Source organism: Eucyclogobius newberryi, unplaced genomic scaffold (assembly GCF_026437365.1).
Source record: "Eucyclogobius newberryi isolate DKJ021-1_F unplaced genomic scaffold, fEucNew1.0.hap1 SCAF_21, whole genome shotgun sequence".
NCBI classification, from domain to species: Eukaryota; Metazoa; Chordata; class Actinopteri; order Gobiiformes; family Gobiidae; genus Eucyclogobius; species Eucyclogobius newberryi.
In genome coordinates, this window is record NW_027315846.1 from 21,816,948 (window position 1) to 21,834,798 (window position 17,851).

The following is a 17,851-nucleotide window of genomic DNA, read 5'->3' on the forward strand; positions in this document are numbered from 1 at the left end:
AACAATGAAACCTTTCTCTGGCTGTTATTACTATTACTATTATTATCATTATTAGGCCCGAGCGCCACAAGCTGGCGAGAGGCCTATTAATCTCGTAAGGCCGTGCAAAGCACGGCTGCGAAAGTGCGCACATAGTGCGCACGAAATCGAGCGCGAAGCGCTCGCTCACTTCCAAACACTCACTAACGCACTCCTTCACTCACGCACGCCCCGTGCATACTAATTAGTAGTAGGAAAATGGAACATTACCGTTATAAACGGGCGAAGCCCGTGCAAAAGTGCGCACTAAATGAGCACTTTACATTGAGATGACGACGCAAAGCGGTCGTCATCCCCATATAAAGCACTCATTTGCGCTAAGTACCTCACGAATACGTTCCCCATCTCTTGCATGTTCCGTGCATATAAGCATGTAATGCAAAAATTGAACATTATTACTGTATAGAGGGCCAAAAACACAAAGTTGGCGGAGCCCACTCAAAATTAACGAAAGTACCCGTCAGTGACCAGGGACCCACACCATGAGGTAGGAAAGCGCAAGCGCTTTCCGAAAATGTATAGTTTATGATATTTGGAAAATGGGAAACATTGTTTTCGCATCGGAATATTATTAGGCCCGAGCCCCAGCAGGGCGGAGGGCCTAATGCTCCCGCAACGCTGCCGAAGGCAGCGTTGCAACTGTCTGACCAAACATGCGGGCTGTGCCCGCATGTTTGGTGCCCCGTCGCCCCTGGCAAGTACAGTGAACTAGCCCATGCCGAAGGCATGGATCATGCATACTTACTCCTGCTATGACAGAAATAGCGCTGCATTCCTCCAAAAACCCTCCTGGCATCGTCTTGTACGCGAGAATCCATGCCGCAGGCATGGGCCATGCTTGTATCTGCTCAAATCAATGGAAGTCTATGGGGAGTGGGCGGGGCATCCCGACGGAATGGGGAGTGACGAGCGCGTAAGCGCTCGTAATGATGATTCCACCCCATGGCGGCATGGGGAAGGCTTAGAGCTTTCAAACGATGTATAAATTGTTGTTATAGTGGAAACGGCTATATTGTTTTTGCTAAAAATATTATTATTTTTATTTTTATTTTTCTTGTTCTTCTGCTTTTTGAGCTCTAATTTGACCCCCTGAACATGCTCAAAAACTCACCAAACTTTGTCCAAAATTCAGAATCGGCGAAAAATTAGATTTTTTCTGGGCCATTTTTTTTTTCGTGGCCACGCCCCCAGACTTACCCTATGGCCGCCATCTTCCTTTGAAAATGAAAACACGCTGTGTTAGCCATTTTGTTCACGTCAAACTTTGACGAACTCCTCCTAGGGCGTTTTGCCCACCGACTTCAAAATCGGCGTACGTCCTCTGGACAAGTGGGGCATCTAAAGTTATCCAATTTTTTGAGATACCTTTTACGGTCTGTGTGCGGCGCAGCCGCAAAGTTGGACAACTTATTTAGGAATATTGCAGATCTAAAAATTGCTCCCATTTGATCAAAACGAGTCCGATTAGGACCAAATTTGAATCAGTTGTTAAACTTTCAAGTTTGGACCAGTTTAGGATGACAAAATTGAAATGGGTGCGATAGCGCCCTCTACAGAGTTGCCTTTGAGTGAACATTGATGGACAAAAACTGGTTTTACATAAATGTTCTAAACTTTGCCCAAAATTCTATTTTGGGGTCCCGAGCAAAAGGCCAATCAAACTTATGCCTTAATTTTTACGGCGTAGCCGTAGCCATGACAGAAACCTCCCATGTTATCCCTATGGGAAAATTGCTAAATCTCTCGAATATCCACATTTTTCTGTTTCACACTTTAACGAACTCCTCCTAGTGCGTTTTGCCCACCAACCTCAAAATCGGTGTACGTCCCCTAGACAAGTGGGGCATCTAAAGTTATCAAAATTTTAAGGATAACTTTTACGGTCTCTGTGCGACGGAGCCGCAAACTTTTCCCTGAATTCTGACTATTTGGCCTTCAGAGTGGCCTATAAACAATAGAGTTTTTCCAAATGACATTATATTTTGCACAAAATTCTAATTTGCCATCCTGATCATAAAAGTATGAGAGCCAAAGTCATATTTTGTACGGCGTAACCGTAACGATGACAGAAACATCCCATGATATCCTTATGGGAAAATCGCGAAATTGCTCAAATCACCACATTTTTACGCTTCACACTTTAACGAACTCCTCCTAGGGCGATTGTCTGATCAAACTCATATTTGGGGAAAATCATCTACACAAGCGGGGCATCAAAAGTTATCCATATTTTTATTCCAAGTGCTACGCAAATTTGACTGACACTTGTGTTCATTTGCACTGGATTGGCCATGTCCAATGTGTCGCCGTCTGTCAAGTTCTTTTTTAATTCAACACACAATAAGGGCGCCATCTTTATCAAGTCGAAAGTGCAGAGTTGGAAGGCCGGCGGCCCGCGAGGGCCGTTGGATGCCGCTTGCGGCTTTAATCTTCTTCTTCTTCTTATTCTCGGGACCAACCCCCCTATTTTTCACCCAGTGAACATTGACGAAAAGTCACAAAAATTTGCACACCTCTAAAAATCGTGCCTCTCTACATTATGGCTATTTCCCTTTTCTAAAATAAAAAAAATTGGCGCGTCAGCGCCCCCAAATGTACCAAAGATGCATTGAGAGATGGGAAATGACCCAAAAAGAATCTGATCGTAGAATCATTAAATTTGGCGCAGAGGTAGATGGTGACAAGAGAAGTAAAAAATATTATTACGGCAACGCCGTCCGCCCAACCAAAAGTCGGCCATATTGCTTCAAAAATGGCTAAACATGACTTCGGAGTTTTTCCAAACGTCGTACTTTTACGAACTCCTCCCAGGGCGTTGGCCCTAAAAAGCTGAAATTTGGTGAAAATGCTACTGAGGAGTGGGACATCAAAAATTATCCAAATTACATTGATACCTGTCACGGTCTCTGTGCGGCGAAGCCGCAAACTGTAGCAAGAATTTCAGAAATCTCCCAAATTTTACATTTCTGCCGTTTGCGCAGATAAAGTCCGAATTGCGTCAAATTAGAATCAGTTGTTAAACTCTTTGCCCTAAACCCACTTGAAGTGAAATAAATTCATTTGGCGCCACAGCGCCCCCTACAGATTTTATATGGAGGTTAAATGTTTAGTTTTGCGAAATTATATGAAATTTGACACACAACTCAATTTTAGCATCCCCATCAAAAAAGTCAATGAGACCCATGTCATAATTGTTATGGCGTTGCCGTAACGATGACCGAAACCTTCCATGTTATTCCAATGGGGAAATCGCCAGAACATGTTTACACTTTAGACTTTCACAAACTCCTCTTAGGGCGTCAGCCCTATTAACCTGAAATTTGGTGAGACTCATCTTCAGGGGTGGACCATCAAAAGTTATCCACATTTTTATTCAAAGAGTCACGGTGTCTGTGCGGCAAAGCCTCACATTTTGCCAAGAATTCAAAATAAAATTGCTTTTTGATGGTAAAACAAAGGGGAGAAGATGTGACAGCGTCACAGATTCAGCAGTAGGCGTAATAAAAGGACAATTGGGGCGCGTTAGCGCCCCCTCCTCTTGCGGCGTGGCGGCGGCGTAGCGAGGGCCGATCATTGCCGCTTGCGGCTATATTTATAGTTATTTTTGTCTCCAGTCTTCTGTCAAGTGTTAAATCCCCTGAATGTGTCTAAAATGCGCTCTGAATCAAGCAAACAACATTTCCAAATTTGTTCAGCCATAGACTTCAAGTTCCTACTATAATAATTTATATATATTCTGGCTCCTAAACCTTCTAAAACCTGTATTATTATAGATGATAGATTATATTATTCATCTTTGTAACATGTTATGAGCTGCTAGCTTGTAAAGTCACACAAATCACCCGGGTGGGCGGAGAGCTGACACAGAGGTGTCATTGCTACATGGGGAAAAAACGGTGGCTTTATTTTGTTCTGCCATAATTTTGTCCTTCCTCCTCTCAACATCCATCGCTTTGTCAAACCCAACAGATTTAGTGGGAGAGCTACCTGCATGTGCCTGAACACTACTGTCTGCATCTCAAGTAATGCAATCTCTGTTCTATTTTTAGCCGCCACGCTTTTAGCCGCCACGCTCTGATTATATAATTCATAAAAAAGTAACATGGGAGATTGGGTCCAGGTTGGTCAGGAGGCAAAATAGCGTGGGTTAAAAGAGGTTAAAAACGTGTTCTCGGTCAGAATTGTTGTGCAGTGAGTTCCGATCATAGACAAGGTGCCAAGAGTCAGCCTGGATGATTCATGCTGCTGCTCTGGCAGGAGGAGACGGCAGGAGTGACAAGACAAGGGAGGTAAAAGCAGAGGGAGTGTGAGTGCAGGGCGATGCTGTCTGATGAGACATTGTGGATTTTATATGATGTCATTTTCTCTGTGATGGAAGAAGTACTCAAATCGGTTACTTAAATAAAAGTCCAGATAAAGGGGTAAAAATGACCTGAGTTAAAGTAAAAGTATTACATAAAAATATCAAACTAAGTAAAGTATAGAAGTACCCATCTAAAAGATAGAGTAAAGAATGTGCTGATTTTTGGTCAAAGGAAGCAACTGAATCAATAGCTTAATTAATAAAATTTCTATTTATATATTTGTCAAAACCTGATATTTAATTGAAAATCCTCAGGCAGGATGACACTATGGCCCGTTCAGATCCTATCTCTCTCAGACAAGTAAAATTAAAAATGTACTTACTATAAGTAAAGTACTTTTGTACTTTGTTAATTTGTAACACAGAATTTTCTTCAGTATAAAAACTGATGGCACTCAGTTTCTCTTATTCTCTTATTGCACAAAGATTTCAGGTGTCCCGAGTCGTTTGGATTGAAGTTATGTTCTCCTTGCATTTGAAAGTGCTCAATGCTCAGATTTCCTCTCCAACTTGAACCACCATCCAAACCCTGGAAGAAGTTTGGATGGTGGTTCCCCATTATTCCCAAATTATTGTTTATCACAATAAAATTGTTGGACAATAATTGTTTGTTGTACATTTTGTACAGTACTGGTAATCACAAACACATGTACTCACCATTATGCAATAGAAAAAAGCTACTTCTAGATCAATGGTTCCCCACCTCTTTCTCCCCATGACCCTTATTTTACACATGGACCCAAACATCCTTCTCTTGCCTGATAGAAAATACTTCATAGAAGCAATTAACATGCCATCCATTTGTTAAAATTCACACCATTATGTTGGTCATGATAATCTAGACACAACATTTCAATATGTGTGCTCCCTGTGCTTGACCTGGCTCTACCATATTTAAGATAAGATAAGATAAGATATTCCTTTATTGTCCCACATGGGGAAATTTCATTGGTGCAACGCAGGTAGATACAGAGGTAGATACAGAAGAACAGATCACTTATAGGAAGTCTGAAAAACACTTTCAGTAGAAGATCTCCTATAAATAAATAAAAACTCCCATAGACAAATAAATAAATAAATACATAAATACCATTGCATGTGATCACGACAGTAATTGCACATGAACATGTGTCACGACAGCACATAGATTGGACATGAATTTCACAGTAATTGCACATGAATTGCACATGAATTCCAACAGCAATTGCACATATGACAGAATTGCACATGGTTAGGTCAGTATTGCGAGTGTTCAGGACTAACAGTGTTTGTTATAAAGTCTGACAGCAGCAGGAAGGAAAGACCTGCGAAACCTTTCCTTCACACAGCGAGGGTGGATCAGTCTCTCACTGAAGCTGCTCTCCAGAGCGGACAGAGTGTCCTGCAGGGGGTGGTCCAGCATAGATGTGAATCTAGCCAGGACCCTCCTGTCCCCCACCTCCTGCACCGAGTCCAGAGCACAGCCCAGGACGGAGCTGGACTTCTTGATGACTCTGTCCAGCCTCTTCCTCTCCCTCTCTGTGATGCTGCTGCTCCAGCAGGCCACACCGTACAGGAGGGCTGATGCCACCACAGAGTCGTAGAAGGTCTTCAGGAGTGGCCCTGTCACTCCAAAAGACCTGAGTCTCCTCAGGAGGTAGAGCCGACTCTGGCTCTTCCTGTACAGTGCGTCTGTGTTATGAGTCCAGTCCAGTTTGTGGTTCAGATGAACACCCAGGTACTTGTATGAGTCCACTCTCTCAATGTCCCGTCCCTGGATGTTCACTGGTGAGGGGGCAGTGGGGTGGCGTCTGCGGAAATCCACCACCATCTCCTTGGTCTTCCCCGCGTTGATGAGGAGGTGGTTCCGCTGACACCAGTCCACAAAGTCCTGCGCCAGTCCTCTGTACTCCGCGTCATCGTCGTCCGTGATGAGTCCGATGATGGCAGAGTCATCAGAGAACTTCTGCAGGACACAGCTGTCCGTGTCATGTCTGAAGTCTGCAGTGTAAAGGGTGAAGAGAAAGGGCGCGAGGACAGTGCCCTGGGGCGCCCCCACACTGCAGGTCCGAGTGTCAGACACACAGTTCCGGGCTCTCATAAACTGGGGTCGGTCTGTGAGGTAGTCCAGGATCCACTCTGCCAGGTCATACTCCACACCAGCCGTCTCCAGCTTGTCCCTCAGGAGCAGCGGCTGGATGGTGTTGAAGGCGCTGGAAAGATCGAAGAACAGAATCCTCACAGAGCTGCCAGGCTTTTCCAGGTGAGAGAGAGAGCGGTGCAGCAAGGAGATGACGGCGTCCTCCACTCCGATGCCAGGCCGATATGCAAACTGCAGCGGGTCCATGGCTGAGCTCACGGTGGAGCGGAGGTGGTCCAGGACTAGCCGCTCCAGTGTCTTCATCAGGTGGGACGTGAGAGCCACTGGCCTGAAGCTGTTGAAGTCTTTGGGGCGCGGTGTCTTAGGCACAGGTACCAGACAGGAGGTCTTCCAGACCTGTGGTACCACCCTCAGCTTCAGGCTCATGTTGAAGACATGTTCCATAACTCCACACAGTTCATCTGCGCAGGACTTAAGGAGCCTGGGGCTGATGCCGTCAGGTCCTGCTGCCTTCCTCACTTTAATCCTCTTCAGCTCACTCCTCACCTGTGCTGCTGTGACAGTCAGTGGTTGGCAGAGGGACTGTGTGCCGGGGGGATGGGTGAATCCAGGCGAAGTGGGGAGCTGATGGTCCGGGGCAGATAAGCGAAGAGGAACAGATGCAGGGCATTGTCCAGCTGTGGAAGAGGGAGCATGCAGCTGTGCAGGGGGAGGGGCGGGTGACCGATCAAACCTCAAGAAGTGAGCATTTAAATCATTCACCCACTGTAGATCCCCCTCTGTCTGGGCAGGGGGGATTTTGAAGCCTGAGATGGTTTTCAGGCTTCTCCACACTCCCTGAATGTTCTTCTGCTGCAGCTGCTCCTCCATCCTCCTCTTGTAGCCGGCTTCAGCCTGCCTGATCTTCCTCCTCAGCTCCTTCTGCACAGTCCTCAGCTCCTCCTTGTTCCCTGACCTGAAGGCTCTCTTCTTCTCCTTCAGCAGAGCCTTCAGTTCACGGTTAATCCATGGCTTGTTGTTTGGAAAACACCGCACCGTCTGGGAGGGAACAATGTTCTCAAAACAGAAGTTGATGTAGTCCGTGATGCACTCTGTGATGGTGTTGATGTCCTCCCCATGTGGGTCATAAAGCTCAGTCCAGACAGTGGTGCTGAAGCAGTCCCTCAGAGCCTCCTCGCTCTCAGCAGACCACATCCTCACCTCACGGGACACCACAGGCTGCCTGCGCACGATGGGTTCATACACAGGCCTCAGATGTACAAGGTTGTGGTCCGAGCTGCCCAGGGGAGGGAGGGGGGAAGAGGAATAAGCCTCCTTGGTGTTGGCAAAAAACAAGTCCAATGTTCTATTGTTCCTGGTGGGGCAGGTAACATACTGGGTGTATGTTGGTAGAACAGAAGAGGGAGAAGCGTGGTTAAAGTCACCAGAGACGAGGAAGAGAGCCTGTGGGTGCTGTGTTTGCAGCCTACAAGTGCAGGAGAGCAGTGCTTCACAAGCATTTTCAGCATTGGCAGACGGGGCCACATAGACTGCGATCAAAATCACATGTGAGAACTCCCGGGGAAGATAATATGGCCTCATGCCAATAGCCAATAGTTCAGTATCCTTGTTACATAGCTGCTCCCTCACTGTGCAGTGTTCGGGTTTGGACCAGCTCGTGTTCACATACACCGCCAGACCTCCACCTCTTTTCTTCCCGCATTCTCTCGTTCTGTCCGCCCGCAGCAGATGAAAATTGTCCAAACCTACAATAGAGTCTGGCATTTCTGCTGTTAACCAGGTCTCTGTGAAAATCAAGACGCTGCTGTCCCTATAAATCCTCTGGGACCGCATGAGGCTCGCTATTTCCGTCATTTTATTTTGAAGGGACCTCACGTTACCCATGACTACGGAGGGAACCGACTTCCTGTTTCCTCCTCTCTTCTCTCGGAGTTTACGTCCAGCCCGTCTGCCTCGTTGCGTTTTCCTTAGGATGTCCGCCGGGATAACGTGACGATCTCCGGGTAAGACGACTGTTCTCCACAGTTTCATGAGTTCCTCCTTTGTGTAAACGCGGTACGGCGCCGGCCGGGGGGCGGGGCCGGAGCCGGGGGACTCAGAGCCAAGACACATCGCCACGACACGACGAAAACACTCAATCCAGCCGAATAGTCAAAGTCAAAACAAGTTAATTTAAAGTGATTCCAGTGTGTGTCCCGATCGTTCGTGAAGTTCCTCTTTCATATAAACGTGTATATAAACGTGTAGCGGCGGCTGGAGGGCGCGGGGGGGGGGGGGGGCTGGTGGGCTCGCTAGCTCACATCACGACAACACGACGAAAAACGCTCAAATCCAGCCGAAAAAAGTCAAAAACAGTTGAATTAAAAATGATTCCAGCGCGTGTCCCTATCGTACAGTAAAATAGAAAAAAATAAATATTACTTTGTACCTTGTTTGAAAGATAACACTAGACATTTCTGTTCTCAGGTTTAATAGTTTTGATTATAGATTATATACTCAATATTCTTATTTTGCATATCTCCAAAACAACAATGAAATATACATTTAAAAGAAATATCTCTCACCTAGCAATGCTTATATAATAATATAATATAATGTGATATTATAATAATACATAATCAAAAGTAACTGCAAATTTTAATATTTAGTATAATGTTTAGGGCTGATTAAAAGTAAAACATATATATTATGCTTCCAAATATGGGTATAAAGTGCTATTTTTCACTTAATTTGGCGTTTCATTTGTCATTTTACTTGTCTGATACTTCAACCTCAACTAATACATTCAAAGACACATGTGTATATATATTTCTGTTGGACTGATATAATTTAGTCTGAACATCGTGGGATGAAATTATCAAGATATTCCTTTTCGTCACTATTGTTCACCCCTTATCTGAAGGGAGGAGCTCTGGTGGAGGTCTTCCCTCTCCAAGCTTTTACTACATTTTTCTCTCTGTCAAAAAAAAAGTCTGGAAAGCAGTTAGCCAAACTGAGTCTCATCTCAAGGGAACTCTATCCAGTTGTGGGATGAAAAATATAGGCCATGACAAGGGAAGAGGGGGAATGGGCCAGTGAATCAGTGAGCGCTGCCTGGAACGTGACCGGCAGCTGCTGACAGGAGGGAGGGGCCTATGGGGGCAAGTGACCGGCGTAGTAGTACTGAGCTGGAAGTGGGGGTGGGACGAGCCAGGGCCAGGTCCGGGTGGGGAGAGGGAGGGTATTATATAACATGTAGCAGGGTCACAAACATGTCAGTGATGCCTGATGAAGGCAGGTAGAAAGGGTACATGCATGCATACATACATACATACATACATACATACATACACGTAGTGCTTTCAAGATGATTCAGTTCATTCATAATTGTTATTATATAATACAGGTCGCAATATTTGTAACATTTAAATGTAAAAGGTCAATAATACTGTACTTTAAAGTGGTTTTAATCCTACTGTCTATGCCACAGTAACTTTACTTTATCATTCATATTGATTGATTTGATATAACTGTTCACACACTAGAAAGACTATTTACTGACATCCATAGACAAATTGTTAAATCAAACTAAATATTGAAAGTCCTCTTTATACTAGGATATTGTACTGTTTTCGGCTGTAGAACTTTCTGAAGTATTATATTTGTATATGCCTCTGGTTTGGAGGCGGTGTTTTCTTCTATTCTGGAAAAACACACAAGCCACAAACCTCTGTCATAGAAAACAATGCTGCACGAAACACAAGCGCCAAAAACAACAGGGACACAATGGAGCGAATCTTATCTCCACACATCACCGCCCTCAGGACACTAAAAAAGAACAAAAAGGAGAGAAACAGCCTTCCCCAGCCTTTCCAACACGGCTTCTTCATAGTCCATGAGCACCCAAAGGCAGAGATGAAGCCACTGAGCATGAGCGAGGTAATTGAACCATGTTGTCTCATCAAGCTGGCCCTTTTCCAGGGAAAAACCACGACAAGCCTGATGTGTGTCTGCCCCAGTGGTTTCCAGTGGTTGGGCCTGTGGCACTGCAGCACACAAGCACACGCACATGTAAAGGCTAATCAGATGTTGTCCTCTTCTCTTGCTGCACAGTTTGGCTCTGCACCCGGAGCGCGTCCTGGTGGCCACGGGACAGGTGGGCAAGGAGCCGTACATCTGCGTGTGGGACTCCTACACTGTGCAGACTGTGTCCATTCTGAAAGATGTGCACTCGCATGGGATCGCCTGCCTCGCCTTTGACCTGGAGGGACAGGTACATGTCGAGAAAAGGAGGGACCATAGAAACCAATGAACATATAGAATCCATGACTAAACAGACATAACAGATACTCTACATGCTTTAGAAACTAGAACAGGGTAACAAAGGAGAGTTTTCTTTTTACAAATAGTAAATAAGTAAATTATTTGACAAGTATCACAATCTATAATGTTGGTGGAAGTCCCTCTTTATATTCAAATGTATATTTTACCATTTTTAGCGTTTTATCATAGTGTTAGTGTGAGTGTCAATGGTGAGTAATGACATTTTCTCACACACAATGTGAAAGAGCTGCTACAGTCTAATAACAAATATAAAAGTGTCCATCTCATAAAAACACAACTAAAGACCGGATAGATATGTAGTTTGTAGCTGATATTTTCAATGTATCACCTAAACAGTTGTAGAAAAGCAGATAAACATGTATGAGTGACACTGCTAGTTCGCTCACATTCATCACTGATACGGACTTTGGATCACACACAGAGGAACTGATTACATTTTTCTCCTTAAATTATATGATTCTGTTTGTTCAGGAAATTATGTTAATTATTGTGGGGGGAGTTGAAGGGTCCTTTATCTCCCCCTGATGTTAGCAAACAAGCTAGCAGGTGGAGCAATAAGTTAATATGATTGAAACAATAGAAAGAAACCAAAGAAACATTTTATCGCTTGTGTTGCTCAAAGTTCTGCCACTCAGTCTGAATATTGAGCTTTTTTGTGCATTTGTGCATTTTTTTAATGAAAATGATGTCAGTGCATAAACTCTATTATTTTCAAACCTCTGTATTAAGTTATATAAGTCTTACCATCTTTAAAAGTCTGTAAAGAAGATTGTTGAAAATAAATCATACAAATTGGCTAAAATTTGACTAAATTGACAAAGTGATTCTAAGCCAATTGTCAAAGAGAATTCATCAAATGCAAACAATTCAATTCTGTATTCATTTTCATCTATTGGAAATTTGGTGATATAATACATATTGCTTCAAAATGTATCTTCAATGAAACAAACACAGCCCTAATAAAGTTCTTCCAGGCTCCACACAGACTGATGTTTGGAGCTCTCAGTCCTGATGGACATGTGATTACTCCTGCGGCGCTGCACCAACAGCTGGCATTAGCAGGAGGCCTTCGCTGTTTATTACTATTGCCTCAGTGGCTCTGACAGCACCAGGTGTAAAGAAGGAAATTACAAAGCATCCAGACTCGGCATCCGTTCAGTTTCGGAAGCATAGGAGCTGTAAAGTGCCCCGCTATTTACTCCACGGGTTGAAACGGTCTTCCCAAGTAGCTCCCTGCAGAACCACCATCTTCATGTTTACACTCTACATCTCCAATTTAATGTCGTTTAGTCTATAAAAATCAATATCTGCTCCAGCTCGGCTCTCGGGGGAGTGTTGTAACTGGTGCGTTTTGCCAGCGCAGGCAGGAGATGACCCCCATGTGCTGGACTGATGAGGCTCGGAGATCGAGATGGAAAGTGACAACGTTAAAAGCAGAAGGGCTGCACCACTTCTCAGTTCAGCACCATCGCTCTGCTCAGTGGAAAAAAGTCTCAGCTAGACGTGGTTCATTTATTAAACAAGTCCACTTAGAATGTAGTGTTTTTTGTGGAAGGCATTCATGTGAACTATTTATTTATGTATTAATATTGAACTCCTGCATCGACATGACTACATTTGTTGAGGATGTCACTGCAGCAGGGAAGATGTAGCACTAGTGGATGATAATGAAACTGAAATGTAGCTTTTGAACTTTTATCTTAAGCCATAAAGACCAATACATCTTAAAATATAATCAGATTAAACATGATCGGCCCTGACCTGACACGAATGTGCTTTTAAAGAGTTTAAATTGTGTAGATTGCATCCTAAATCTGCAAAATCTGATTCACTTTCCACCTTCTAAAATAGTAAAAAATGTCCCTGGAGGCGTTTGTGAGAAATACAGTTTATTATAAAGCCTTGTACATATATATATATATATATATATATATATATATATATATATATATATATATATATATATATATATATATATATATATATATATATATATATAAGTATAAAGTATAAAGTATATTGATATTGGCAATTCAAATTATGTTTTCATGATAAAATTGTGAAAAAATTGAAGCTATTATACAAGACAGCAGGCTAATTCACGTATGCCAATGTAATAAACACCCACAAATTATTGGTTTGACTTTATTGTGATTTTATTAAACAGTCAATTGTGCAAACAGTGTTTTTAAAACTGCCATGTTATTTTGTGCCGCGGCTCCTGAAACTGCTGCGCTATTTGACCGCGCCGTTTTAGGTTAGGGTTAAGGTTAAGGTTAAGGTTAGGGTTAAGGTTAAGGTTAAGGTTAGGGTTAGAGTTAAGGTTAGGGTTAAGGGTCAGGGTTAAGGTTAGGGTTAACCATGAGGCTATATGGCAGTGCCGCGGTTCCTGAAACTGCTGGGCCATTTGACCGCGCCGCGGCTCTGCAGCCACGGACGTTTTTAAAAGCATTTGTGATTCTATATAAACTACTCTCTCTATCTCTTAATAGATTAATAATGAACAGAATCGCCGATAAACAATCTAAAGAATTTTAATCATTATTAGAAGATGGTTGAGTCATTCCCCAAATTATGCAAACATTGAGCAACATTAGTGCAATTTCATATTTACAAATACAGCTTTATGATATATTAGTAAATGTTATATCCATGTCACATTGTACATAAACCATAAATCTGACTGTTGTTTAGGTGTATGACCACAGTAAATCTAATTTATTAAGAGAGAGAGAGATTCAGGTGTTATTATTGATCTGTACTATAAGTAGATCAGCATTTGCATTTTGTTCATTGTACACCACAGTAACAATGATCTATAAACGTGTACATTGACTTCCTGTTCAAAACTTCAGAATTGATAAGCCACGCCTCTTCATAGTAACGTTTCACAGTGACAAGCAGCAGATTGTTATTTATGTGTTTTTAAGTGAATATGTGACATTTTAGAACCCTACATGTGTCACTCAGAGTTTTTTCAAATAATTGCAACTAAATACAAGGATATGGGAGGGCATAGGTGCATTTCTGTGCACTCTGAGCCTGAATACAACTTTGAGAACATTAATGATGAGGAAACACCATTGTAAAAAGGTTCATTTAAGGTGATTTTTCACAATATGTTTGTATTTAAACATATCTACACAATTGTATGTACATTACCACAACAGATTTATGGATTTAGGTAAACTTCTTGTGCAACTGCCTCACCAGACGTCTCCAAACATGAATCAAACAGTTTATTTACAAAGATACCATTCATAACAGTTATAACACAGGCAGAACTCTCTCATTTTTCTGCTCCACTGCTGCAAAAGCACTCAAATCTGCTCAGTGGAAGTGCCAGGGGCCGGACAACTGCTCCATTTTGTTCATATGGCTTATTAGGCCTTTCACTGTGGTCTCCGCCTGCTCCCACCAAGGTATAGCTCCCGTGAGATTAGTGCAGCAGAGCGGTAGCAGTTCAGCCTGTCATGTTTTGTACGTAATGCTAATGGTTGCTCTCTTCGCAGTGTTTGGTGTCTGTGGGCCTGGACTCGAAAAACACAATCTGCGTGTGGGACTGGAGGAGAGGGAGGGTCCTGGCAGCCGCCCCCGGTCACACAGACAGGGTAAATCATCGCCTTCCCTTCACTGTGGCTGTCACGAGCTTAGGATCGACCAGCTCTAAACGCAGGAATGGTGCCGGGGGCCCAGGGGGGACGTTAGCGAGTTAGGCCTGATTGATCGCGAAACGCCCCGAGTCAGCCTGAGAGTATGTGCTGCTAATGAAAGAGAGTTTTTCTAAAAGGATGAAATATGTGTCGCTTGGTGGTTCAGCCTACACTTTACAGCACAGACGGTGCAAGTGGTTCTGGTCTTCCTCTGTGTGAACACACAGAAGCACTGGGAGAGACGGACCTCTGCCAAGGCATTAAGATAAGATAAGATCAGCCTTTATTGTCCCACAGTTTTGCGTCACAAAGTAGGTACAGAAGTGAATAATAACAGAATACCAGATAACTAAAAAACATATTAAATATACTCTTATAAGCTCTTAGAAAAAAACTCTTAGAAAAACCCTCTTATTCTATATAATAATAATAACAATAGTGACACTCTTATTTACAGCTGTTATATGGACAGAGAATTACAAGTGTCTCTATCAGTCTACATTTGATATATTACAAATGCAACACAAAAAAACACTATAAACTGTTCATGGCTATGTTTACAGGCACACCAAAGCTCTGATAATTATATGATGATTATATATTTAAATTGAACATAAACTGTTACATCTGATGTGGGCGATCTGATTTCTTTCTGATTGTTCACACTTGTGCAGGTTATAAAAAGGAAAAAAGGAAAAACGGTACAAACTAATGTGACAAAGACAAAAATTTAAGTTATTTTGAAATGCATTGTACTCTGTCTTCCGAATACAACAGTTACTCTATGAATTAACTAATTAAATGACACATGTTATCAGGAGTTTTTCTTGTGCATGTAAACACACGCAAACTAATCTTGATTTGGTGTGGTGCAAGTTACTTTTTTATTTTTTATGTTTTGTTCTGCCAAAAATGATCATTTATATTCAGAACTAAACACGTTTACTTAAGATGACTTGTTTGCAGGAACAGACTAATCCAACCACCATAAACAATCTAATCTGTTGACAAATTAAGGGCATATCAGGGTTTTCTATGACTAATAAAAATGTATATGTGTGGAAAAAATACTATGTACTGTAATATGAGGGAAATTAATATGTTGAAATTGTAGCGCGACTTGTATTCCACTAAATAAAACTGTATTGATTGCTTAGTATGGTAATCCAAATGTACACGTAAATCGGAGGTTATCAACAAAAAAAATTGAGTTCCCCTGGCTTAACATAATTTATTTTTCTTCATAGATATTTGACATATCGTGGGATTTGTACCAGCCGAGCAAGCTAGTCAGCTGTGGTGTGAAACATATAAAGGTAAGTCTGTGTCCTGGTCACGTATGAAAGAGAAAATGAGCACATCTCAACCTCTTGTGCAAAATCATTCAGAGTTATGCTATTTCTACTGCTATGCTATGTCTGTGCTTGTAATTCACTTAACGTACATAAATGTCTCATATTTAAATGTGTTGTCACGATACTAGAATTTCAAACTTGATTTTGATACTCAGGCATAGGCTTGATACTCGATATTGATTTCGATAGCACAATCATAGCAAAAAACATACAACATAAAATAGTATTAATAATAGTAATTTATTTTAAATCTGCACAATATGAGAAACATAATCAATTGTCTATAATTATGTTTTGTGTTGTGGCATTTAATATACATTTTGATACAGCAAGTTTAGTTTAATTAATTCTGAATCTGCGTTTGTCAATATTGCTATCTTCATATTTTTGCAATATATTGTCCAGTCTAACTTTTTATGTGGTCTTATACTAGTTTTGATAAAACCCAAGTTCAATAATTTTGCTGTAATGCAGAGAAATCCTTTGGTTCTTGGTTATATTCCCAAGGTTTGTGTAACAATTGCATTTCCCAAACTTAGAGGAAGGCAGAACCCAGTTACATACGTCATCATTCTTACAGCATTTCTGGAAGCGTTTTTGTTTGTCCATTAAACCTTGCTTGTGTTTTTTAAAATTGTGTTTTGTGTACAACTTTTTACTGAATGTGTAACCAAAAAGACAGTTCACAAAAACTGAATTTCATACCTTTTGAGGTTGTCAGACACACTGAATAGATGGATTATTGATGTATTGTACACAGAAGGAGGCAATGTACCAGCGTGTCTGCACTGGGGATATAACCTACACAATGTGCATGTTTTTAAAAAAGCAAAATAGTCTGTGAATCAGCTGAAATAGGCCAAAGTAAGTCTGTTGGTGGCGCCATGTTTGTTTAGGTCCGACCTTTTGACTTGACTGCTCAAACTACCATGCTGCGTTGTGATTGGTCAGCCACTCACAGCGGCCGGGCTCAAACCAAACAGCGCCAGCCCCAAGAGTTTATGAAACAAATGTCACGAGAATTCATTTGGCATGAACCAGATTACTAGGGATAGGCCTATATGATTATTTTGAGCCAGTATTGATATTCAGTATTTGGCTTGCTGCTGTTGCCAAAACAGATTTTTGCCTTTACCGATATCTGGCTTTTAAAATAATTTCTTGCGTGACTGTTTGTACATTTGGCCATATCTTTAGCCTATTTAGTGGTGAGAATTTTCCCCCAGAGATGCTCTCTCAACGCTTAACCTAAACAATCTTACCTTTTGACTTGCTCTGCCTCTTTCTTGAGACCTAAGCCATTGTCCCATATAATTCCCCCGGCATTGCCCTTGTAGACCATGTGACATCTGCTCCCCAGCCCAGTGTGCGCTCAGCGATTATAGCAGAGAGAGAATGGTGCAGATTTAGCCCCAGTAATCCACTGACTGTAGCAGGCTGAGGCAAACACAACCTCTGACTGACAAGGGCCCAGTGTGCTCCCTCACTCGCAGCCCCTCTAGTGTTACACATGGGGCCAATTGGCCTTTGATCAAGATGACTCCATGTGCTCTATTTGTCCTATAGCAATCAGCTTCACAGTGTTTTAGACCAGAAATAAGACCGTATGACTAAGATAGCATTCATTTACATGAAAAATCAGGAAGAATAATTTGAAATGCATGTTCCAATCAGAGCACTGTATTCTCAATACTTGGAATACTGTTACGTTGTGCTCCATTATATTGTAGTGTAAAATAAGAATAAAACTACTTTTAGGTTTGTTGTTAATACCACGCAGTTTAATTTATTTGGAGTGTGTATATATTGTACATAGTATTATGGAATCTCTTTCAGCTACATACAGTACATATGAGACCACTCAACCCACTGCAAAACTGCAGTTGCCATTGTCACTATACAGTATGTACATTCAATGCATACATACTCACAATCTGTTGTACAGATGCTGCAGATTTGTCCATATAATGTCTGTTAAGACACTTTCCAATCACCCTTTAGTTTTACTATTGTATTGGATTTGCGTTCTAACACATTT

At 42.0% G+C, this 17,851-nt stretch overlaps 1 protein-coding gene across 1 annotated transcript in view; it reads left to right on the forward strand.

The window, feature by feature from the left end:
• Positions 1 to 17,851, forward strand: part of eml5 (EMAP like 5) — a 41,967-nt gene that overhangs the window by 4,024 nt on the left and 20,092 nt on the right. The window contains exons 2-4 of the mRNA XM_072458319.1: positions 10,575 to 10,734; positions 14,318 to 14,416; positions 15,706 to 15,774. Coding sequence (XP_072314420.1) covers positions 10,575 to 10,734; positions 14,318 to 14,416; positions 15,706 to 15,774 — 328 coding nt within the window. The remainder of the gene's footprint in view (positions 1 to 10,574; positions 10,735 to 14,317; positions 14,417 to 15,705; positions 15,775 to 17,851) is intronic.